The sequence below is a fragment of the Spodoptera frugiperda genome, chromosome 31, assembly GCF_023101765.2.
Source record: "Spodoptera frugiperda isolate SF20-4 chromosome 31, AGI-APGP_CSIRO_Sfru_2.0, whole genome shotgun sequence".
Lineage (NCBI taxonomy): Eukaryota > Metazoa > Arthropoda > Insecta > Lepidoptera > Noctuidae > Spodoptera > Spodoptera frugiperda.
The window spans coordinates 6,399,705-6,423,061 of NC_064242.1; the positions used below are offsets into that span (position 1 = coordinate 6,399,705).

General features: G+C 40.0%; 1 protein-coding gene across 4 annotated transcripts in view; it reads right to left on the bottom strand.

The window, feature by feature from the left end:
* Positions 1-139: 139 nt before the first annotated feature.
* LOC118276329 (proto-oncogene tyrosine-protein kinase ROS) overlaps positions 140-23,357 on the bottom strand; it is a 36,267-nt gene continuing 13,049 nt past the window's right edge. For 2 of the 4 annotated variants that reach the window (XM_050707375.1, XM_035594593.2), the window contains exons 3-38: positions 16,478-16,537; positions 16,294-16,384; positions 15,968-16,188; positions 15,603-15,851; positions 15,376-15,523; positions 15,172-15,291; positions 14,765-15,089; positions 14,467-14,676; positions 13,991-14,392; positions 13,816-13,910; positions 13,571-13,709; positions 13,286-13,487; positions 13,009-13,198; positions 12,804-12,922; positions 12,494-12,689; positions 9,063-9,229; positions 8,523-8,710; positions 7,922-8,129; positions 7,574-7,843; positions 7,288-7,493; positions 6,378-7,201; positions 6,151-6,291; positions 5,539-5,773; positions 4,916-5,112; positions 4,502-4,637; positions 4,282-4,415; positions 3,783-3,995; positions 3,248-3,390; positions 3,001-3,165; positions 2,717-2,911; positions 2,412-2,631; positions 2,020-2,117; positions 1,797-1,906; positions 1,360-1,523; positions 900-953; positions 140-804 (exon numbers count right to left, since the gene is read on the bottom strand). In XM_050707375.1, coding sequence (XP_050563332.1) covers positions 404-804; positions 900-953; positions 1,360-1,523; positions 1,797-1,906; positions 2,020-2,117; positions 2,412-2,631; positions 2,717-2,911; positions 3,001-3,165; positions 3,248-3,390; positions 3,783-3,995; positions 4,282-4,415; positions 4,502-4,637; positions 4,916-5,112; positions 5,539-5,773; positions 6,151-6,291; positions 6,378-7,201; positions 7,288-7,493; positions 7,574-7,843; positions 7,922-8,129; positions 8,523-8,710; positions 9,063-9,229; positions 12,494-12,689; positions 12,804-12,922; positions 13,009-13,198; positions 13,286-13,487; positions 13,571-13,709; positions 13,816-13,910; positions 13,991-14,392; positions 14,467-14,676; positions 14,765-15,089; positions 15,172-15,291; positions 15,376-15,523; positions 15,603-15,851; positions 15,968-16,188; positions 16,294-16,384; positions 16,478-16,537 — 7,236 coding nt within the window. In that variant the 3' untranslated portion in view covers positions 140-403. The remainder of the gene's footprint in view (positions 805-899; positions 954-1,359; positions 1,524-1,796; positions 1,907-2,019; positions 2,118-2,411; positions 2,632-2,716; positions 2,912-3,000; positions 3,166-3,247; positions 3,391-3,782; positions 3,996-4,281; positions 4,416-4,501; positions 4,638-4,915; positions 5,113-5,538; positions 5,774-6,150; positions 6,292-6,377; positions 7,202-7,287; positions 7,494-7,573; positions 7,844-7,921; positions 8,130-8,522; positions 8,711-9,062; positions 9,230-12,493; positions 12,690-12,803; positions 12,923-13,008; positions 13,199-13,285; positions 13,488-13,570; positions 13,710-13,815; positions 13,911-13,990; positions 14,393-14,466; positions 14,677-14,764; positions 15,090-15,171; positions 15,292-15,375; positions 15,524-15,602; positions 15,852-15,967; positions 16,189-16,293; positions 16,385-16,477; positions 16,538-23,357) is intronic. The other 2 variants (XM_050707377.1, XM_050707376.1) reach the window with 1 other exon arrangement.

The following is a 23,357-nucleotide window of genomic DNA, read 5'->3' on the forward strand; positions in this document are numbered from 1 at the left end:
AGATTCGGAGGTTAGTGTGTTCAAAGAAACCATTCAGCCTTATATAATAGTATGATGTAGATTTGTATTAGTATAGTCTATACTGTATAGATCACTATAGATATAAGATTATAAGTAAATTAGAAATAAAAATGCATAGTAATAGGCGATATATTTAATTAGTTGGCTTTGTAAATGCATAAACATATTAAATGTCTTGTGATGTGTTCTAAAGATACTTAATCGCAACAAGGTAGAATATTTACACTAATATTTACAACGAATTTATTCATCTCTATTTACAAACTGTAGTCTAGACAAAATAAATAATATTAAATATTCACTTAATTCTAAAACAGTATCCTCATTCGGTGGAAAATTTACATATTATTATTGCATAATTATTTTTTCCTAATATCACAGTTCAAAATGGAGTCTTGAATACGTGTTTATCAAAGTCTAAGTCAACTCGCGGTTGTTCCCGAGACGAGGTGGGGCGCGGGTCCCGGGCTCGGATCTCCTCACACAGCGAGGCGCGCTTCACCAGCCCGTTCCTCAACGGAATGATCGTGGCGTTCGGCGGCCGGGACTGGGTGCGCAGGGAATGTGTTCTGTACAACGGAGGCTTGATCAGTCTGTTCGGGGCCACGCCCACGATGCTGTGCCTAGAGAACGGAGGCATGTACGTGATCGGCGCTCTCGGTATCTCGTAACCGTCACAAATTGTGCCCTGAGCTGAGTCGCTGTCGTACATAAGTTCTAAATATTTTGGAGTTCGCTCTGGAAGCAGTCTTGACGGCTCCATGTGGTCCGGGAAGTCTTCATCTGTAATATTTTGAGGTAAATTAATTGTTAGAAATATAAGAAGAAAGTAATAATAAATTGTCTGGTAATATCAGTCAGTGATTGTTATCACGAACCTAAGCAGGCGTTGTCATTCTCGTCCAATAGGTAGGTGCGGTTGTCGACGGCATCTGAACATGCAGCCCATGCACAATACATCGGTTAGTTTGGTTTACATGAAATGAAGACATTGTTTTTATTAATTAAATTATCGCATATTGTATAAAACAGCCACTTGTATATTTCAGGAACATGCTGATTGCGGATGTATTTATGTAGCTTTATGATTATTGTGCTAACAAAATGAGTCATTATGAAGAAATAATGCATTGTTGTCGGTGTAAAGCAATTTCCAAGAACTCCATCGGAATATTCTTTTACTTTATAACAATAGTTGTTGTCACATACAATAGGATCTTGAACAACGACATAATTTGAAAATTGTTCTGCTATGAAGTTTTTGCTACATGCGATCATCAATAAATGGTGGCTGTTGGAGTAGCAATGCATGCAGAGAAGAGAAGGAGTGTAGTTTACCGTCGGGTAGCAGCGTGAGGTAGTGCGGCGCGGGGCTGGGCGTGGCGGTGAGCGTGATGTTGGGCGAGGTCTTGTCCCGCAGCGCCGTCACCACCTGCAGGCACTGCCGGAACGACGGCCGCGCCTCCGCCGCGTAGCTCCAGCACTTCTGCAGCAACTCGTACCTGACACAAACAGTTTTTTTTATCTCACTTGAAACCATTACTACGAACATTTAATCTGCATCTGTTTAACGCTTGTGTATGTTACGTTTAGTCGGAAAACATTCTGGGAAAGTTGCGAGTTTGGAATCCTTTGGAAATATTTGAAGTAAGTTTTCGTTCTCTATGAATCAGTTTGATCTTACTTTAGTTAAAGAAAATTGAAATTAGTACCTACATTAATATATAGCCTACTTACTTACAGTTAACATACAAGATCAAGACAAGATTACTTACAATGCAGAAGGACAGTTGGGTGGTCTATCAGGCGTGCCACCGCTGCGGACGTATGACAACACTTGTCGGTTAGTGCATGCAGGATACGGTTGTTGTCCCAATGATAATATCTAGAAACAAAATTAATTCATATAAAATCTATAGATAAAAAATAATGTTAAATATGGTTTTTTATGGTATTTTTAATATAATATTTTTATTTTCCCCATAGATTTTGGCTTACCTCCCAACACAGCACTCCCCACGCCCAGACGTCGGACTGGCAAGAGAACACTCCATCCACTAAGCACTCCACCGCCATCCAACGTACTGGCAGCAATCCTGTTGGTATGAATCAGGTTAGAACATCAGAAATACAGTTATTATGTAGTAGTCAGTATTTAGAGACTTTTAGCCTATTCACTTTTTAGAAATAGTTTTCAAAGCCCTAATGAACTATTTATTTGCTAGAATCAGGCCACTGATTATATTTATTTTATGTATTTACACTTCTGTATAAAAGATACGTTGGTGGAATTGACGTATTTCTTTGCTTTAGGAACAGTCCTTCGTACCATGCATTGACAGTAGTAGGAGTAGCAGTAAAACTTGTGTGAAAATAATAATATTAATTACCTTCCCCTTCCTTCCTGTAGTAGTCGTTCTTATAGATATCTCTGGCTAATCCAAAGTCCCCAATCTTTACAACTCGTCCGTTAGCGCGGTGGGCTACGAGGCAGTTTCGACACGCAAGGTCACGGTGGACGAAGTGCATCTCTTCTAAGTAGCGACAACCTTTCGTTACGTCCACACACATGTTCAATAGGTCCAGTAGCGTTAGAGATTCAGGGGTGTACTGTAAAGAAAATGTACAATTAAGTTCTGTCCTCCCAAGTTCATTGTCAATAATTCTCAAGCAAAATCATACAACTTGTACTTACTAGTGAAGCACGTTTAGCTCTCAAGTAACTCAGTAAGTCACCACCTTCCATAAGTTCCATTATAATGTAATTGGGATCATTATCGAGGCACACGCCCAAAAGACGTAGAATATGTTCGTGTTTGAAATTCGACATCAAGGCAGCTTCTTTTAGGAATTCAGTCTTTTCTTGTTCTGTTGCACTCTTGCGTAATGTCTATAAAGAACAAAATTAAATGTTTACGACTTTGCATTCATGATGTAGTTCATATTTTATATGTATAGGTAATGAAAGGGGTTACTTACCTTAACAGCCACTTTGGTGTCAGCAGTGCTACCATTAAGTTGCCTGGCTACACCTTCAAATACTTCTCCAAAGGCCCCAGAACCCAGGAACTTGGTCAAAGTTATCTGTTCACGGCGAATATGAGGCAAGCTGGCCAGTTCTGCGTCCGTTGGGCAGTGCACACCCTAGAGTTTGTTATTTTTATGAGTATAGAATTATTTCGTGACAAAAATGGTAATTGTTTAATGGACTAAATTGCTAACTTACCTGATTATAAAGTATATTTGTGGAATGTCTGGTGGGCAGTTGCCTCAACGTTGCCAGTTCGACATCGGGCCCTCTTCTTGCAGGATTCGTTGTAATTTGATTTGCTACAGCCGCCTTCTTCCGAGCCCGGGCGTTGTATGCTGCTAATATTTGTTTCAAGGGATTAATAAAGCTATCATATAGAAATGAAAAGTGTTATAAACGGGGTTTTATAGAAAATATTTAGATTTAATGAACTGCACCGACTAACGCTTCTAATGGTAATTAATGGTACAAGTTCACGGACACAATAAATGACCCCTAAACCCGAAACAACAATTTGTGGATCACACAAAGATTTGCCCCGTGCCGGAATCGAACCCGCTACACGTTGCGCGGTAGCTGGTTGTCTAGCCACTGTGCAGTCGTTGATGGAGTAGATGTCAGAATTAAGAGAGATAAAAAGTTGTTGAGTGGTGACTTCTATAGAGCTTTTATAATGCCATTTAATTTTGTTTTAACAATAGTGATAAGTCGAGGTGTAATGGTAGAGTACCGTAGAAGACGGCGGCGGCGACGGCGAGCAGCGCGGCTAATGCAGCCAGCAGCGCCAGCGCCAGCGCGGCGGCGGGCGGGCGCGCGGGCGCGGCGGCCGCGGCGTCCAGCTCGGCGCCCGCCGACAGCGGGCCCCAGCCGTACGCGTTGCGCGCCTGCACGCGCGCCACCCAGCCCGCGCCCGCGCCCTCCGAGCTCAGCAGCCAGAACGTTTCTGCGCAAGGTAATATAAATCACATCATTTTTAACATTTGGACGTGTGCTTACAAGCGCCGTTACCTATAAACGGCTCACAGTCAGGTCAATAAAAACTACCGCGTCTGTAGTCGCAGCTAGAGGGCAGGTATGAGAACTAAGGTCTGTGGTGCAGTAGAGAATTTGCTAGCGGCATGGACATTGAATTTTTTGATTGGACAAATTTTTACTTCGCTACATGAGCGCCATCTGGTGAGCAATAATCGTGGACCTCATAAATACACAAAGGTTTACAAGTCACTTACCGGTACAGTTATGAAGTAACTCCCACCCTTCCCTTGCGACGCGCATTTTCATCTTGTCGTCAATGTCTGAGGGCAGGTTTGCTGGTAGCAGCTCACTGAGATTCTTGGTGATATTTTCACTTCCTTGACTTATCCTAAGAGATCAAATCAAATGGTATTAAATACAATATTTATTTCTCCTATGAATTTCAAATATTATTGATTTTGGAGCTTTATTTACCTATGTTGTGGTCGTCCCCAAACGCGGTAGGACAAAATTGGCGAGCCTCGCGAATCCGGTTCATTCCACTTCACCTGCAACACTCCACTACGAAAACTCTCTACTCGCAAAGGTCCCGGAGGGCCAGGAACGTCACCTGTTAAGCAAAAAAAAAAAAAATGTGATTCAGAATGATGGTTAAGCATTATGCAGTTCATAGAGCACTGTGGATACACATAAGAGGGGTTTGCCATAATCTCCATGCTTAGCAGGTTGCTGCTTAATCTCTGACAAATATATAGTTTCTTAGTTGGTTCATCTGCTGCTGCTTCAGGGCTGGTGATAAATCTATTCGGCTCTGTCACCTCATGGCACCGTTCACAATCAACATGAAAGTATTCTCCACATGCTATTATAGTTTTAAGTCTTACTTACCAAGTGTACCGAAAGTAAATCGGTCATCATGGGGCCAGTAGTAAGGTGGTCCACTGGTAACGTATTGCAGGCGCAGACGGAAGCGGTAGCGGGTTAAAGGTCGGAGATCAGTAGCCACCCATTCGTTCCGCTCGTCTCTGGTACAAGACTTCCATGTCGAGCTAGTCGGCGTTGCTTCTATGTACTCCACTCTGAACCTAAAAGATGAGGGGTTATTACTGAGGTAATGCTCACACTGCGTCATTTGTAAAGAGGTTGTACTGGAATTACCTACTTAAAACAGGGTGTCCAAATTCGAAACCAGCTTAATAAAGAAGAGATTCTATATTTTTGACTGTTTAGAATTGTTTTTCATTTGGCAGAATTACCCAATAATTGCAGAGATTCATATTGTGTTCAATTTTTAGGAATAGGCGAAAAAAAAAACAGCTTCTGCCATGAAGATTTTTAGTTTCTGGACTGAACCCATCATAGTGAAAGGATACCAAGAACAATTTACAAATATATTTTTTTCACGCTGTTGGCTCTGGGGTGAGCAATGTATGGGTGTAGAGCAATCTCCTTTGGGTGCTATTTAGGCATTCGAAAGAAGCAAATATCAGTTAGGTAGTAAAGATACTTACTGGTGCAGTTGGTAGGTGGTGGGTGGTGGCCACAGTATCCGTATGTCGGACGGAGAGTATGCGACAGGCGTGAGCGGCGCGGGCAGCGGGTATGTGCGCAGGCGCAGCGGCGCGCTGTCGGCCCACACGGCCGAGTGCCGCGACCGCGCGCGGACCCACACCAGGTACGCCGTGCCCGGCGACAGCCGCGTTATGTTGGCCGCGCGGTCCGACGATACCTCGAACGTGTTGTGCTCTGGGGGACATATACATATTCAATCTTAGCCGTGGGGTACCTTTTTTTGGAGGAGTTCATATCTCTTTGTCTAATAGAGAATTAGTTAGTGTCCAACTATTGGACATAACATTTTTGACAGTTACAGTTGATTGGATTAACAGACCTCATGAAACATTAGCGCCATCTGGCGAGCATAAAAACAGTAATTTTCATTGCACTTCTTGCTCTTTAGGTGCCTCGTTGATTGAGAGGAAGGTAACTATTGCAATTACTGAATGCAGATTTGTTAGGTTCTATGTTTGGGTTGGGCAAAGTATTATCGACTATTCTCAGTAGTATCATGTTAATTAACCGCAAAATTATTCCAGAACCGTAACAGTTTGTAACATACTTACCCTTGAATTTATGTGGCAGTGAAGGAGAGTCATCAGTGCTCCAATGTACTTCATACGAGAGGCCTGGGTCAGGCTTCCATTCTATGTGCGCCAGGACCGGGCTTAACACCATTCCCGTCACATCTTTAGGGGCTGTTGGAGCTGGAATAAATAAAACGAGATACCTATGTATATTTTATGTTCCAATTGCAATATGTACGGTTCAAAAATCTCGAATCATCTCTTACCTTCAGCGGCCGTTTGTATAATCATGGGAGTACCAACAAGTGGCTTCATCTCGTGCAATTTCGCGTAGTAATTAGTAGCTTCTAACATGACTGTGTAGTTTGTAAACGGTTTCAGATCATTGATCACTACTTTGGTGTTTGTAGTGACCACATACGAACACGATTCTTTATCACACAGTGAAGTGTCATTTGGTACCTGTATTCGGTAAAATATTGTGTATTCTGTAGTCGACATTTCATATTCTAAGGAGTGACATCGATTTGGTTTCTCTACATAAGGCATGTGTAACGTTATGCTGTTCGCCGAATTCGCTATAAGTTTCGGTCTTAGCATCAGTATTTTAGGAAACAAACATAATCTCGGTGGATAAGGCTGGTTACCAGAATCCAATGCCATGATCTTGTATCCGTACGCAGTTTTCCTTTCTTCTATCCTCGTCTTGTGATGCTTTGTCGTGTAGAATATTTCTTTTTGCGTAGAATTAAACCAGTAAACGTATCTGCTGTCAACTGTGATGGACATTGGTGTAAATCCGTATTTTTTCTTCTCAGTTGCATCTACAACTACTCTGCATTTACAGGCATCCATATCTGTAGCTATGATGTGATGTAGCCAAGGATCGACCCAATACAAGTCATAATTCTTACTCCTAGTCATGTCGATGACAAAAGCCTTCGCCACATGTGGGTTTTCAGGGCAGTTACATTCACGTCCGCTCGTTTCAGAATTTCTAAAGAAGGGTTTAATATCGGAGCCATTTAAATGAGACGTCATTATTGTACCCAGCCCTGGATGTTCAATTTCTTCATACCAGAATAACGTCCTGAAGAATAATTTAAAAGTTATAGCAAAATCTTTATAATAATGATAAAAAAAAACAAATAAATAGAGTAGTTGGAGTACACTTACCGATGCAGAGGTGCTATTTGTAAGCTATAAATCGGTTGTTTTCTGGAAAAGACTCTTGTAATGTGAGGTCGAGTGTTGGGCATACCCAGATCAGCTCGGTATGTAACATATGGTTCGACGGATGTAATTTCCAGCTGAGTCCAGTAAACTGACCTGCTCACCCAGTCCACGCACATACTGCTCGCTGATCCGTTGATCGACGTGAGCTACAGAATTAAAAATTAAAATAAGAACTGCCAAGAAACAAATTATAGATAGTTTGTAAGTTATATAACTTTAAAAGTACCTTAAAATGTCCACTGCCGTTAATCCTCGCGGAAAATATTTCTTCCAAGTCATTAACCCAGTAAACAATGTTTTCCTCGGTAGATACAGCAAAGTCGACCGGGATTCCAGTACTTTTAGGGATTGTTTCACTTTCACCGGAGTCGAGGTCGATAATTTTGATAGATTCTTGAGAAGAGACCATGACTTTTGGAATGGGATTTACATCATCGGATGATGCGGATACAACTTCGGAATATTGACCAAATCCTGCATCAGTGTGAGCTCGAACCTAAAAATATATTAATTTGTCAAGTCAGGCAAAGTCAAGTACATGTACTTAAAGGAGTTATTATAGTTTATATGTTACCTGAAAGAAGTATTTAGAAGCGGGCGTCAGGTTTCTCAGCATGAGTTGTGTGTGCGAGGGAGACAGGTGAGCGTCGGCACAGGCGGAAGGCTTAGTGGGAGAACTGGAGTCCGCGCCCACCACCCAGCATTGCGCTTCATAGCCTCGTATCACTCCGTTAGCACGGGCCGGGCTGCCCCAGCGGAATATAGCAGACTGAGGTCCGCCACTGTTAAAAACAACTGTCAGTTAGCTGGTATTTTGTGAAAATCGTTTCTATCTTGTTATTTTTAAACGGTTTTATTTAGCTTACCCCGTTTGAGGGAAAGAAATCAAATTTTATAAGTGAAATTTTATTCCCTTCTTGACGACAGATCCATTTGATATTTGGAACACACTTTTTGATGATCATACATATTAAAATTGTTTAACATAAAGCATATTTTTTGGATCACCAATTGGCATTGACTCCTATCACAATCGGCGTACGTTATCATTTTTTGCCAAGGTTGCCAAGGTCTCGGGACCCTACTCACGATCCCAGCAGAGTTGATTGGTATCACAGATAGCTATTAAGCAATAATGTAATTGTCCAATGTGCAATAGATAAGTTGCACAGTACCTGGCCGCGGGCTGCACGTAGACGCGGGGCGCGCGCGGCGCGGCGGGCGGGGCCTGCGGCGAGTGCAGCTGTGCGCGCGCGGCGGGCCCGCCGCCCCAGTGCGTGTGGGCGCGGACCGTGGCCTCCAGGCTGCTGTACGGGCCCACCGACACCGACACCACCTCCAGCCACGACTCCTCCACTGTTTTCTACAGAACAAGCTCAGAATTTAGTCTACTGTTTTCCGCACACCAGATGGCGCCAATGCAGCGTTAGGTCATTGAATGGAAGTCAATTATTGAATATCTTAGGACTGCATATTTGCAAATAGTTTATTGGACACGCGACCTCTCGCTACACTAGTGATATCCCATATAATCCTGGTGGTAATCTCTCGCAGAAGCACTCATTAGTCATTAGCTACCCATAGCTTTAGCCATGTAAATTATTACTTATGATCCGTTAATATACAAAGTATATTGTACGATATGACAGAAAGTCTTGTTAATGATGTCTTAATTTTAATTCTCAATCGACTTATCTATATTAATAAATACTTACTTCAATTTTATACTGTCCAGGAAACTGCAAGCTGACGTCATAGTAGACTCTGCTATTTTTGACATTGACACGTGTAGCTGGATCCCATGTAACGTTGAACCTGTCCCACTCGCCCGCCACTGTTATGGATGCTGGATTTATTGTCTCCGGGATGGCTATTAATGATTCTGAAAACAAGAATCCCACAAAAACATTTCATGTTAAATGTTGCCAAGACGAGACCATATAGCTCGCACTGTCAAAAAGTAATCAGATCCCGTGTAGAGCCAAGTTTCTAACCCTATACTTTTGAACTGGCGAGTCGGCCGCACGGACTTTTTGCTATTCGTCATAATATGGGCTTGAGCTTAAAAATCTATTCAATCTTCTAAACTCTTTCCGTGCGGCCAACTCGCCAGTTCAAAAGTATAGGGTTAGAAACTTGGCTCTACACGGGATCTGATTACTTTTTGACAGTGCGAGCTATATGGTCTCGTCTTGGCAACATTTAACATGAAATGTTTTTGTGGGATTTCATTTCTTTTTGTAGGTTGCTTATGATAGAAAGATAAAATGAGCGACAAATTCACCTACTAAACTACTAAATTTATAAGAAAATTGGAAACGTAATCCTAATACTTTTTATCAATGAAAATTAAAATACTAGTATCTAAACCTTTACCTACTAAACTACTAACAATTAAATATTAGGCAAATGGTTTTTTTCTCCGCGATAGCAAACTTTTAAATCACCGAAATATTCCGAAAACTTTTCATTCAACGAGACAACCGTCAACGACGTCTGCCCTCGCGCGTCTGCCCGCGTTCGGGTGCCGCGCTCGCTGACGGGCCGATTATTTTTAGCTACTGCGCGGGGACGAGGGGGCAGGCGGCGGGCGTTGGCGCATACTATACTTACGATGCTTATGTTCAAAAGTATAGGTTGATTAATAAACACTTACCGAAGTGAAGTGTAGTAATATTATTCATATCTAAGTACTTATGGGTAGGATAATGTTTTGATTTGATGAAAAGTTTGTGTTCTATGTACTTTTTTTTAAATGGGACAAGCCCGCCACAACCTCCCATACCGCTGCAACTCCTGTAAGCCAGGATCTACAGTAGATACAAACATGAAAACACCGGAACACTGAAGTCCGGCGCGTCCCAGGGAAATGAATGACTGTCTTGGATCCCGCAACGAAACAAATCAGAAGATGTTATTAGAGGAGAAGAAAAGAAAACGATAGTTTCCACTTCCCTCGGTGAATTTAATGCAGGAGACAGGATGACTTAAGCCTTAAGGCACAAAAGAGACTGCACAACTGGGAGAAGCCCAGTCGCCAAGCACCACGGAAATTTTACTTAAAACTAAAATATTAAATGCTAATACTAAATGGGTCCTATGCGTGAGCTGTTATACTTGCTTCCAATAATAGGTATGGCAAAAACGCCTAAACGCACGGAAATTTGCTCGAGACTCCACAAGGTCCGTGTAATAAACTACACCTGATGAAACAATTAAATTATCCAACATAGTGTCACGCTCAGATTGCCAGAGACCACACTCCCAGAGTATGTGATGGGCGGATTGCTCATGTTGCAACTCCGCTGTCGAACATTGGCACCATGGTGAATCAACGAGTTTAAATGAGAACAATTTGCTTTTAAAGTTGCCATGGCCAGTAAGAAATTGGGCAACACAGTGATCCACCTCCAACCATGTCCTCTCCAGACGCTCATGCACGGATGGAAAGAATTGATAGAGGTGGCGGCCCTTGGTAGAAGATTCCCATCTACACTGCCACTCAGTCAGAAGTTCATCCCAGACGTCCGTTAAAGGCTTGAGCAATCTATCAATTTTGCTTCGATCACGTTGTGCTAGAAAGTTTGCGGAAAAGTTAGGTCTCGTATTATAGTACATGGCAGCACGTCGCTGCACCTCAAGATCGACTGGAAGTAGTCCCGCGAGCACAGGTAGGGCCTCTGTGCTAACCGTCCTATAAGCCTTACACAGAAAGATCAAGGCTAGACGCTGACCTTGGAGAAGCTTTCGCCGTACCGCGCCTATTGTGGCCCTATCAGCCCACACTGGTGCCCCGTAGCACACGCATCCCAGGTAGGTTGCTCCGTAGATGGTTCTGAGCGTAAGAAAAGAGAGACCCCAGGTAGCCTTCGAAATTCGCGTGAGCGCATAGAAATTGTTTTTGGCTTTCTCACTAATAGTCTTAATATGTTCAATAAAAGAAAAGTTTTTTTCTAGGACTAGACCGAGATAGCAAACCGACTCCTTACGTTTGACGGGAACGTTATTGAATTTAATAGACGGCCATGATTTCAAATTTCCTTTAAGCAATAATTGATAGGTTTTATGGGGTGCAAAAGTTAATCGATTACGTTCGCCCCATCGCGAGATCCTACTGAGGCAGTCCTTAGCTAAATTCTCTAGTCCGGCTCGAGTATTTGATTGTATTAACAAAAGGCCATCATCCGCATATCCAGTCAACGTACAACCAGAAGGAAGGGGGGTCGCGAGCAAGTCATCAAACCCTAAATTCCACAGATACGGGCCAATAACCGAGCCCTGAGGACATCCCATTGACAACGACTTCGACCGAGAAAAATTACCAAGTTTCAGTTTTACAGAACCATGAAGAAAATAAGTGTATAATAGTTTGTATATGTTACTAAAGCAACCACGACCCTTCAGTTTAAGGAGTAGCATTGGCCACCACGCGTTATCAAAGGCACCGGAAATGTCTAGAAAAATGCCTACTACATATTTGTGCTCAGACGAAGTCACTATGGTTCGGACAGAGAGAGCTGCGTCCACAGTAGATTTACCCATAGTTCTATGTACTTGTGTATAATTTTCAGATCTCAAGCAGGAAATAGGGAATTAAGTTTCCCTATTTCAGATTTTTACCCCTCCGCGGCCGCATTCAGACCTCTAGCGTCAAAAGTTGCGGAAGTCTCGAACAAACTTTCACCCCCTAGTTTAAGGGATTGGGGGGTAAAAGTTCCAAGTTTTAGGATTTTTTTGTTGTTTGGGTACTAATACTAGCTTACATACCAAATTTCAGTTTTCTAGGACTTCAGGAAGTACCTTAAGAATTTTGTTGATCATCAGTGAGTGAGTGAGTGACGAAATCGGGGTATTTTAGATATCAATAAAATCTAAAGTATAAGAGCTATGCAATTGAAACTTTAGAGGTTTATTAAGTCTACCACTGACATTATATCCTGAAAATTTTGTTTATCTGGTATAACCCAAACTCAAGTTATGAAGGTTCAAAAATACGACGAAGCGCTTCGAGAAAAGGTAGGTAGTGCCCTTGCGCTTCGCTTGGCTCGTCTTGGCGGGGGCACTACCGTGCCCCCAGATGAATTAAACAGAATAGGTAAGTTTAGTTTCAATAATGTATTTCTTAATTATTCGAATTATTAATTACCACTATCCGCATGTAGGGTCGGATCTCTGACTGCGATGACATGGACTCGTGGCACCAGATCTGCGGTGTATCTGCCAGCCAGATCCGATACAACGGCCCTGGACGCGTCCTGAACCCATACTAGACGGCCGCTGAAGTAGCACAGAGGACCCAAAGTCGCCGTGCCGGATAAACGTGTCACAAGTGATCCGGATACCTTTGGAGAAAACAATCATGTAAGTAGAACATAAAAAATAAGGTTTAAACTGTGCATAGCATATCATGCTTTAGCAACTATGCCAAAATGACATAAGATTAAGAAAATACACACCTCACTGATTCCTTGGTTGATTTGGTCTGCAGTTGGAGCACGATGTAGTTCAGACCCATCGTAACTCCTTACTAACCAATAAAGCCATTTCTCCTCTAAATCCGCCGTGAGTCCCATTACTGAAAAATAATGGTTTTAGTAGATTTAACATTATAATATTATATTTAAAAAATACAAAGGATTTAGTTTCGACAATATTTGGTACCTTGCTTTCCACTAAATAGCTGAGCTGGATAGTATATCATCTTATTCTCTCCATTAAGTCTTGCCGCTTCAACTGCGTGTCCCGTATTCCAGTATATGTATGCGCCTAACGAGTCTATTGTAAGCTCTTTAGCAACGGTCACAATCGGTACTGGCTCCCGATTCCCACCATCTAAATTGCCTCGTGTTATCTGTAGACAAAAGTTGCAACAGAACCTAAGTATATACAAGTTCATTATAAATTAAACTTACCAAAATTATGATCATTTATTACTTACCAATTGCTGTTTCGGATTAGACCAGTAAATTTTCTTGCCCACCCAATCTACAGCTAAACTACCAACATTATCCATGTTAGACATTAAACCTCTTTTGTGTGTTGTGGTGTTGTACCACATGACTGTAGAAGCGTTTGTGACCAAGTACAGTAAGTCTCGATACCAGGATATGTCGGTGATGTGGAGGTTTTTTAAAAGTCCTCTGAAATTAAAGATTATGTGTCAAAATAAAAGAAAATATTACACTAGCAAATGATGTATTAAGCCTAAAAAATAGATTTTCACCTATGAATTAGTATTTGTAAATTGTCGCCTGTCAGATCAGTTTGCAACAGTCCATCTGGTCCTGACCACAACAGTGTGCTATGTAGAGTGTTCGGCGACGACGCTAGTGTTCTACCTACGAATTCTGAGGACCACGGGCCTGCAAACATAAAACAGTGTTGTATTAGAAAATGCAGAACATGGTAAACGCAGGCATGCAACAAACGCACGTATGGCAAACGGCAGGTATTTTGTTCAATAGTTACCTGAACCAGATTCAGTTACAGCTGCTACTCTAATAACATATTCCGCGTCTTGCTTCAAGTTTTCAACCACACACGTTGACTCGGTTATATTCTCTCTACAAAAGAAATGCGTAATATGTAAACATGTATAAAGAGGCAATCGAATCTATTGTAGTGTTTACCTGCGTATACTTACATATCAGTGACATTGCCAGAACTGACATGCGTAAGTTGTAAATGGAAAGTCCATTGCTGCCAAGCACCACTGCCCTGATGACCCAAAAGATGGGGAGGTGACCATGAAACCTTCGCACGATTGATACCCATCACACTCTGCAAACCCAACGGCGGGTTCACAGGCACTGGGATCGGTTGACAACTCCTCAAAGCGACCAAAACTTGTCTCGTTGCTATTGTCTTCGTGTTATAAGCTAAAGGGTACTCGTTGTGAAAATAACTGTCGCTCTGTGCATGATATTCCTCAGTCAGCATTTCTTTGCCATTAGTCCAGTAGAAGAGGCCGCCGGCGTACGCTATGGAACGAGTTGATAAGAACATTGGAGTTTGTGTGTTGGCTCGGAAATCGGTTACTTCTCGTCTGCAAGAAAATAAATTATTTAATAACAATTTTTCATAGCACACTCTAATATGATGAAAGTTTATTACGCTTACCCATCAAGTGACACAGCTAATACTGTGTTCTTTCTAAGATGCGCGACAAGTATTCTAAAATCTGCATGGTCTACAGTAAAAGCTCCGAGGTGCGCATCACGGACTATAATTTCTGGGCCAGCGTCAGGGTGTACACCGTTTGAAATATTTGCTAAATCTAATCTATAGAGGCCGCCGCGGTCACCTCCTTGTTGAGCCCAGAATAAATAACTGAAATGGAACAAGAATATAATGAAATAATAAAATATTGATTAAACAGGAAAAGTAATAATTAAAAAAAGTTTTAAATAAAACTTACCCATTATAAGCATCAACTTCGAAATGTATCGGTCGAGAATTAAATCCAGATATCGCAGTGATCATATTCTTGCCATCGAAATTACACCGTAGAATTTCCCAGTTTGCAGTAAATGTATTATTTGATCCGTATCCTGTTCTGTGGTGCACTTCGCCAAGCACATACAAGTGACGATTAAGCCAGTCGACTGATAAGTCTTGAGGCTTGAAATTATTGGGTGTCAGTATTGGTTCGGAATCACTCTTTTTGGAAAGGCTACTACGATACACAACACCATTTGATACTGAGGTGAACAAAGAATCGCTTGAAATATCCAATCCGACACCTGAAAATAGAAATAGTGAATCACTTTGTTGAAATGAATCAATTGAAGATCTTGATAGTAAAAGTGATTTTAATAATCATACCAGCAATAGAGTATTCCGTGCTATACAACTCTACAGGATCTGATAACATATCATTAGCTGGTGCCGCTAAAACGTTTTGCTCTCCTCCCAAAATTAAGATCGGTTGTTGACTAGGAACGGCTGTAATAAATAAGTAGTCATTGGAATTTTAGACCATGCTTAATGCTTAGAGCCAGATTTCTTTTTGTCAAATTAAAAACTTACAGGTCGGTAAGGGAGGTGTAGAAATTTTAACATAAGCTCTTGGTCCTTCTCCCACTGCGTTTCGCATTGCAACCGATACTTCATATTCACGTGCAGGAGCTAAGTTTTGGAACATGTAGAACAAAGTCTTGTTTGAGGCTGGCATGTCCTAAAATCAAAAGTATGTAATTAGAAGAATTTCCTTTCGGATTTTTTATATCATTTGCAATAGATAGAAATGTAGATACCTCGAGTGCATCATTGGTGTTCGGTTGTGTATCTGCTAGTCTCAGTACGTAAGATATTAGTGGTCCGTTAGGGAATGGGCCGGGCTCCCATGAGATGGCCACACGACTAGGGTCCGGCGCTGCGGCACGTAGAGACGAGGGTGCTGAGCTAGGCTTACCACTTTCTAAAGTAGATATTACCACGGACGGCGCAGAGTACACTGGTTCTCCTGTACCACTTCGACCAGATAAGAATATGGCCACCCGAAACTGGGAAAATAAATATAATTAATTAATATTTGGATACTGAGGCACTATTGCCCGCAATAGTCAATTGAGAGTTTAAAAAAGTAAAATAAGTGATACAAAGAAGAGTATCCTCTTACCCTATATTTAGTGTAGGGCCGTAGACCGTCCACGTGTATGATGGACTGATCGGAATGACTAGAGTTAGAGTAGTATTGCCACGTGCCGGGTAGTTCTTCGTAACGCCATTGTACCATGTAACTTAAGTTACCCAAATTCGGCGCCTCCCATACTAGCGACAGTGACGTAGCTGTCAAACTATCTGCCACTAAAGCTGGTGCAGTCGGTATCCCAATCAATTCTGAGAAGCAAAATTGATCATCAAAAAGTTAATCATCAATTTCATGAAATTGCAGCATTATGATGTGAGTAATAAGCTCTAAGATACTTATGGATGTAGTCATACCTCTTAATTTTTGGAAATAAGTATTCAAAGCCTCGTTACATCCCATAACACAGTAGAGTTCCCGTGAAAATACAGTTTCTGAGGTGACATTCTGAAATTAATTTACACGTTAGTTGCATTATACTCATGAATATGGTGATGTACTCAGTACTGAGTACTACATACTATGATTGTGATTACTTACGCAAACGATTTGACATGAATTTTCCAATCCTTCTTGCCATAAGCTACACCCAAGTTTGCACTAGAACAACAAATTGTATCTGCTATTATTTACTTTAAAATATGCAAAGCGATAAAATATAATATTTATTTTAAAACAACAGTCATACAAGCAACTAAGCAATAAATATGAAAACCCATTCAGTATTGCAATATTTGCAAACATGAAGTTAGATGTTAGCCACCCAATTTATTATTAAGGATTATCCTTTGTAGGTCTTACGTATGTGTAATTAATGATGTGAATGTAACCCTTTATGAACTCTTCAGAGCCACAACTTTACCTTTACTACGTTCTCTACCGTCCAAGGAGCTTTCATCTCCAATGAACAATAACATTTTAAGCTTCCTTTGAATCTCACCCATACTTTTTTTTCAACTATGTTGATTTTCCCTATGATAACATAATTAAAGAATTACCTCGACTAGTAACTAAGAGCTTCCTTATTAGGAACATGACTTGTGTTGTCATATAATTAGTGGTGCGGGTTTTAATCCAATTACATGTCCACACTACATTGTTTATGTTAAGTTTTTTAATGAACCGTACTTATTTTACTGAGGAAGGTCTCAAGACTTTGATTTGGTCCTCAGTCTCAAGTGTGATCCCAAGAACAATATTCAAATACATTAATCGTAATTGGATGTTCACCGGTAGTGAGTAAGAGGAAATTTTGTGTGTGTTTATATGTCACACATTCACACGTGTAGGAGTGTTCAAGCTCGCTCAATCACAGCTTCTTCAGTAACGTAAACACATCAAAATGCAGACTCCTTCGAGACACGTTTCAAGTGCGAACGGTTCAAGCCGTTTTGCTGTTGTTACGGTTCGTGATTTACTGTAAACAAAACGTCTAAAAGAAAGTAAAACTAACCTTATGCAATCTTGTAACGGACACATTCGTTCCCACGGATGAAGAAAGTAAAAAAAAAATCAACAGGACTCGTCGTAACGAATTTTCACGGTTCGACAACGTCCTTTACGGATCGGTAGTGACCGGAAGCCGCAGGTGCCGCTACCTTACCTTACTCTTTTCTTAAAGATAGATTTTAATTAAAACAAACATCAACGATCTATTTAGACTGTTTAACCAAATAAAGTTATCAAAACGTGAGAAAATATCATGGTAAATTATGATTACGTACAATTACACAAATTAACTTCAAAAATTCAACTAAGTCGGGAGGGGTATCAAGGGGCTTTAATTTTAATGGCCTTATCGAATGATCTATAAAATAATTTAGTAACAGATGATTTGGTAACTCGTTATGAGACATGTGTAGCTGGATTTTATTCACAGTACCTACGCTTCAGAACAGTCGTTGCTGAATATCACAGCTCGTTAAAATAGTAGGAACAAAACGTGACGCAGACAGATCTCATTTGAGTCATGTCCATTCAGTGTGATGAACAATACGCGCAACAATTAAAACGGATGCACAGGACCGGCACGGACGCGATCTGTGCCGTTTGTTTCGGGTGTATAATTGCGGGTCGCGGCCTGCGCACGCACAACCATCAGACGGATTAATACGTATATAGGACACTTGTTTCACGTTTTAACTTCATATACTTGGAAGATGTTAAGATTCTTAGAATCTTGTAGAGAAGTGATATGATCGTTTGACAGATTATACGATTACAATTTCAATGAAACAAACGTGCAAAATAACCAAAAAGTAAAGGGTGTCAATAATACTGATAAATATAGCTATAAATTTCGAAGGCAGTTGAAAAGAAAACCTATCGATTTATGTTTGGAAACGTCGATGTACCTAAATCATTGATCCAAGTACAAAGGTATCCCTTGCTAACACGTCTCTTCCGCCATAGTTGTCACAACACCACGCCCAAATGCACCCTCCGTGTCCAATTTATTAATATTTGTGACAGACGGATGAACTCGTTTTTGGACATGTTTATCAGATAGTTGCCATTGCTAGATGTCAGTTTTTATTAAAAGTTGTTATTGTTCTGATAAATGAAGGGTAAGCCATGTTCCGTTTCAATTTGGTCACTTTTCAACGGAACTTAACAACATTTTCTGTAGAATCTTTATTTTTGTTACTTTGATTGACCGATGTTATAGGGAAGCGATCCCTAAAATATAATTGAGATTTGTAAAGATAAACGCTCTGGGACCCAGTTGTATGTGGTATGTCGATAATGTTCAGACTTTTTGAAATGATGCAAAAACCTGAACCTGTCAAGTAGTCTCGGAGACGAACACCCAAGTGGTGCCTTTTGTAATAGCATATTAACAGCACATTCAAATTATACGAAATGATACAGAAAATTGTGTTCCCTCAAAATAGACATGAAGAGGGAGACAAGATGCATCTCAAATGCACGCACAATACGAGAAAGTTTAATAAAACTAATAATGGAACAAAGTAAATTAACTCCTAATTACCGAGTTTCCTGTCTCGTGCCGTAATAATAACAAAACAATAACTACTCCCTTTACAGTCATTAAAATCGTCGCGTCAGTTCATTGTTGGAGCGATTTCGGAAACGCGCTCGGAAGTCCAATTGGGAGCGCAAGCGCACGCCGGACGCAGGGCGCTGTGAAAGCACTCACGGATAATTTACTTGTTAATTGCTGCATAGCAAAGTATTCTCCTACTTGTAGATCTGTCTTTGTTTGAAGTGCAGAGTATCTACTTATTATTAACAGTTTAAATTGGATAGACTGATCAGGTGGGCAGGTTAGATCGTCAGTCGACAGAAACTACACACGTTTAAACTATATTTTAATGCATTTGTTAGCTTTACTATATTGGGAAATTGTGATACCTAGTCTGATCTCATCTTATATTAAGTACAAATTGGGTTACTGATCAACACAACTCTGTGGTATACAGTAACAATGCAGAATTGAGTTGTCGTTAATAACGTCTCTATTAATACTCTCTATGTCCTTGCAGGCAAGGTACGCCAGTTTTATGGGATAGGTAACTTTGTTTCGCTTTCCTCATCTAAATACCGACTAACACTATAAAAATAGTGACTTTTGTCAGTGGACATTTTCAGTATGATAACTGTGACACAAATAAATTACAAAACGCAGGCAGAGACCATTTGGTCCTGTTATAGTGGCAAATTTGTTCTTGGCTGACAGACGTTTCGTAGGATAGTATAAGTTCCACATGCTCTTCTGTAGAATGATTTTTTCTTTGTCACATTAGGTCTTCGATGTGCGCCAGTTAATATTACTTAACCAGTATACATAACTATAGCTAAACGGGAATGTATAGTATGCTGATTAATTTGTATGATTGCTGAAAAATGTACACAGGCAAAACATTTATGTAGAAAAATACTGACTTGGCAACAAAATCTGGCCTGTGACCTTCGTAGATTACCTAATGGATCGCCCGGTGTGATACTACATAGTGCGAAAATAAAAACAACTGCATTTTTATTTAAATTAATTAATGTCAAGTTATCTTGTAGGTTTGTAAATAGGCGCCACTGGCTACTAGCTTGCGTTCATGCTGTTTTTCTAATTCCGTACGTTACTGACCTGAGATAAACTCTTAGATAGCGTATCCCACATTTATTTCACAAATTGTTTATTAGCAACATAGATTAATGATTCTTACACGAGTTTGTCAGCTGCTGACGACATGAAAATGTAATCTCTTTAATAGAATTCTGGGTACAAGTCTACAAGTTAAGGGTACATGATGGAAATGTTCTAGGTTATAAAAGATCGTCACTATATGCCACCGTGCTTGTCGGTTTATCGCATAATTAGGTATAGTGATCAAGTGCACTGCCTTATCTTTGTCTACCGCAAAGTGAATAGGTACGTGTACTGTTCTATTGACCCTCTGTTGCTGTTTGTAGTTGTGAATGAACAAATATCTAAAACTACATGGTACTTAAATAATATTAAAGAACATAAAAAAATATCTTTTATTCGGATCATGTACCATCATCTTTGCATACAGCCTGTTTTATAACGACTGGATAAAATTATGTACTCAATTTCTGCAGATAAGTTTAAATAACATTAAATTATCGTTCTACTTAACCTAAATACACTTTAGTACCGCATATAAATAGAATAGATGATTTGCATTGGACCTGTAAGTATTATAAGGTCTCAGAATTCGAGCAGGTCACGCGCTGGCCCACGCCAACCATTTTATTCTAGCAATTGGATAATGCTGAGGCAAATTGGGGCCCACCGGCATGCTTCCCGCCGCCTCTGCCACACTCTAGCTACAAGAGCACTCCTCTCAATCTACCACCCCTTTGCTAGCCTTTATCAGTCGAACACATATTGGGTGACATAAATGTGTCGGAGTCTAAATGATCTTTTATATTATTGAGTTGTATTTCATGAATAAATAGGTTACCTACATTCATAATACGAAAATGATCCCGTCTAAAATGTTGAGCAGAATTCTATTAGTTTTAATCCAGACGATCAGACGGGCGTTCAATAAAAGGACAATAAATCAAAACACTTAGCAGAAGCTGAGTGCACTCTAGGTAATTTTGCTCAACAGATTGGTATCGCAGCGTGTTGAAGGGGCAGTCGGGGGATAATGGCGTAGAGGGGAGGCGAGGAGACTTGTTGAATGAGCGCAAGCGCAACTCGCAAGCGGGGAACCGTTCACCTAATGAGGAAATAAGAATTAGCGGGCGACGACGACGCGAGTGCAGTTCTTTATCATAACTCCGGGCTCTTTATAAGATTATATTGTGTTGGAATTTGATTTTATCCGTTATCTTAAACCTTTACGCGTATTTCAATTATATTTTTATTACTAGCTGGTGCCCGCAGCTTCGCTCGCGTGGAATAGAATTTTTAGGACATAAGTTTTTTTTTGTTCTAATTTTATAAAATAAATGGAGTAACTTATACTCCATAGTACATCAGCTACCTGTCAATAAAAGTACCGTCAAAACGGTCAGAGATTAGGTAGAACAAACAGGCAAACAAAAATTGTAAGAAATATATTTATTTGAACAAATTTTCAAATGTGAATAGGAATTGGAAACCTCATTATATTCCACTGATATTAATGGGTGAAACACCACGTTCAAAAAAGGTCACGAGGCAAACAAAATGTGTCACAAATTGTTGGTATACATCTATGGCTAAATAAGTGATATTGCTATTCGAATGTAATATGTTGGGGGCACCATATATAAAATTGAATTCAATTTTGAAAAACTAGCTTTGTTATTTTCTACGTTTAATATTTCATTAAACAATAGTTCAACTATAAGGTGGTGTAGGTTTTCAACGTTCAAAAGAGATACATATTTAGTTTGCAGCCCTGTGTTAAGGAATTAAACTGTCTGGCTTTCAATTAAATGCTAGACAGTCTATCCTTAGATAGTGCTAGCAGGTCGAATAGCGAAAATAACAATTGAATTAGGACAACGTTAAGTGTTGCTAAAATTAGCACCTTGGTGACTTAAAAGCTGCAAGGTCTTTGTTACATTTAATTGATGGCATGCCTTGCTTATGACATTACGTTATGACTTTTTAACAATCTTAAGTAGGTATAAGTTTTTCTACTGACACTAGCAAACTAGGCGAACTCCGTGTAGCCTCTAATGATTTTTCCTGTTTTCCTTGAATTTTTCTTTTTATAAACCTTACGGAGCCCATGATCTTTCCAACGAATGCAAAACCGTGGAAATCGGTTCGTGCGTTCTGAAGTTATAGCGTCAGGAAGGAAAACCCGACTTATTTTTATATTATAGAAGATGGTCACTGGAACTGTTACTTAAAACGGGGTATTTACCATGTTTATTCGTTTTTGTGAGTTTCCGATATTTCGGCACTGTTGCAAGTGCATTCATTCGTTCATCATGGCGCATTTAAGTTCTAATGATAAAATCTTAAGTATGGTGTTCACTGTCTACATACAACTGTACATAAGCCTAAACAAAGAGAAAAAAACCAGTACCAAACAAACATAATCAGCGTTTATTAGCTAATTGAAGGGCCGACTCGACTTCATATTGCACTTATTACAATGAATCGCTTAATTGTTACTTACACGATATGAGTTCTTCGTGTGCGTTACAAGAAAGTTCTTGTGGGAATTTATGGACATGAAGATTTAAAACTTGCGCTTCTACATGGTTTCTAATAAACGTGACTTTACTGTATTATTTTAACAAATAATTATATGGGTGACTTGACTAACTAAAATAATGAATTGACTTTCAAATTATTTCTTTCCCCCATGACTAAATTAACGTACACCAAAACCGGTGGTTTAGTTTAATTTCACAATTTCTCACAATAACATTATTACATATTCAGAATATTCATGAATGCACCTGACGCTGAATGCGGTCACATTTTTTTTAACTGTATTTACTACCGATTTGAGAATAATTAAAAAGGTGTTTTCGTTATGAACATGAATGAAATGGAACAAATGGGATATATTATTATTTGAAACTTGCGTCATTTACCTAAGTAAATAGTTTTCATATGAAATGCATGATATTATCTAACAGAGCATTATCAATTAAGTATTCCTAGACATTTCTCAATGATAATCTTAATTGACCTATATCGGAGTTACGTATGATTATTTTACGCATTGAGTGGCTGAGTGATTTTGAATGACGTCCTAGTGTCCTACGTCAAAAGGGACGGTTACGTCGTGGACAGGTCAATGATAATAATCTTATTCAACTTAAATGCCAACTCTACGAACATTACTAACGAGTTATTTTATTCCAAAGCTGAACTTATGTAGATTTAAACCCGAATTGCTAATGAATTTCCCATCCAGATAACTTTAGTCCTGTTTAAAAGTCAAATGAATAATAACAAGTTTGTCTATTATTAATAGGT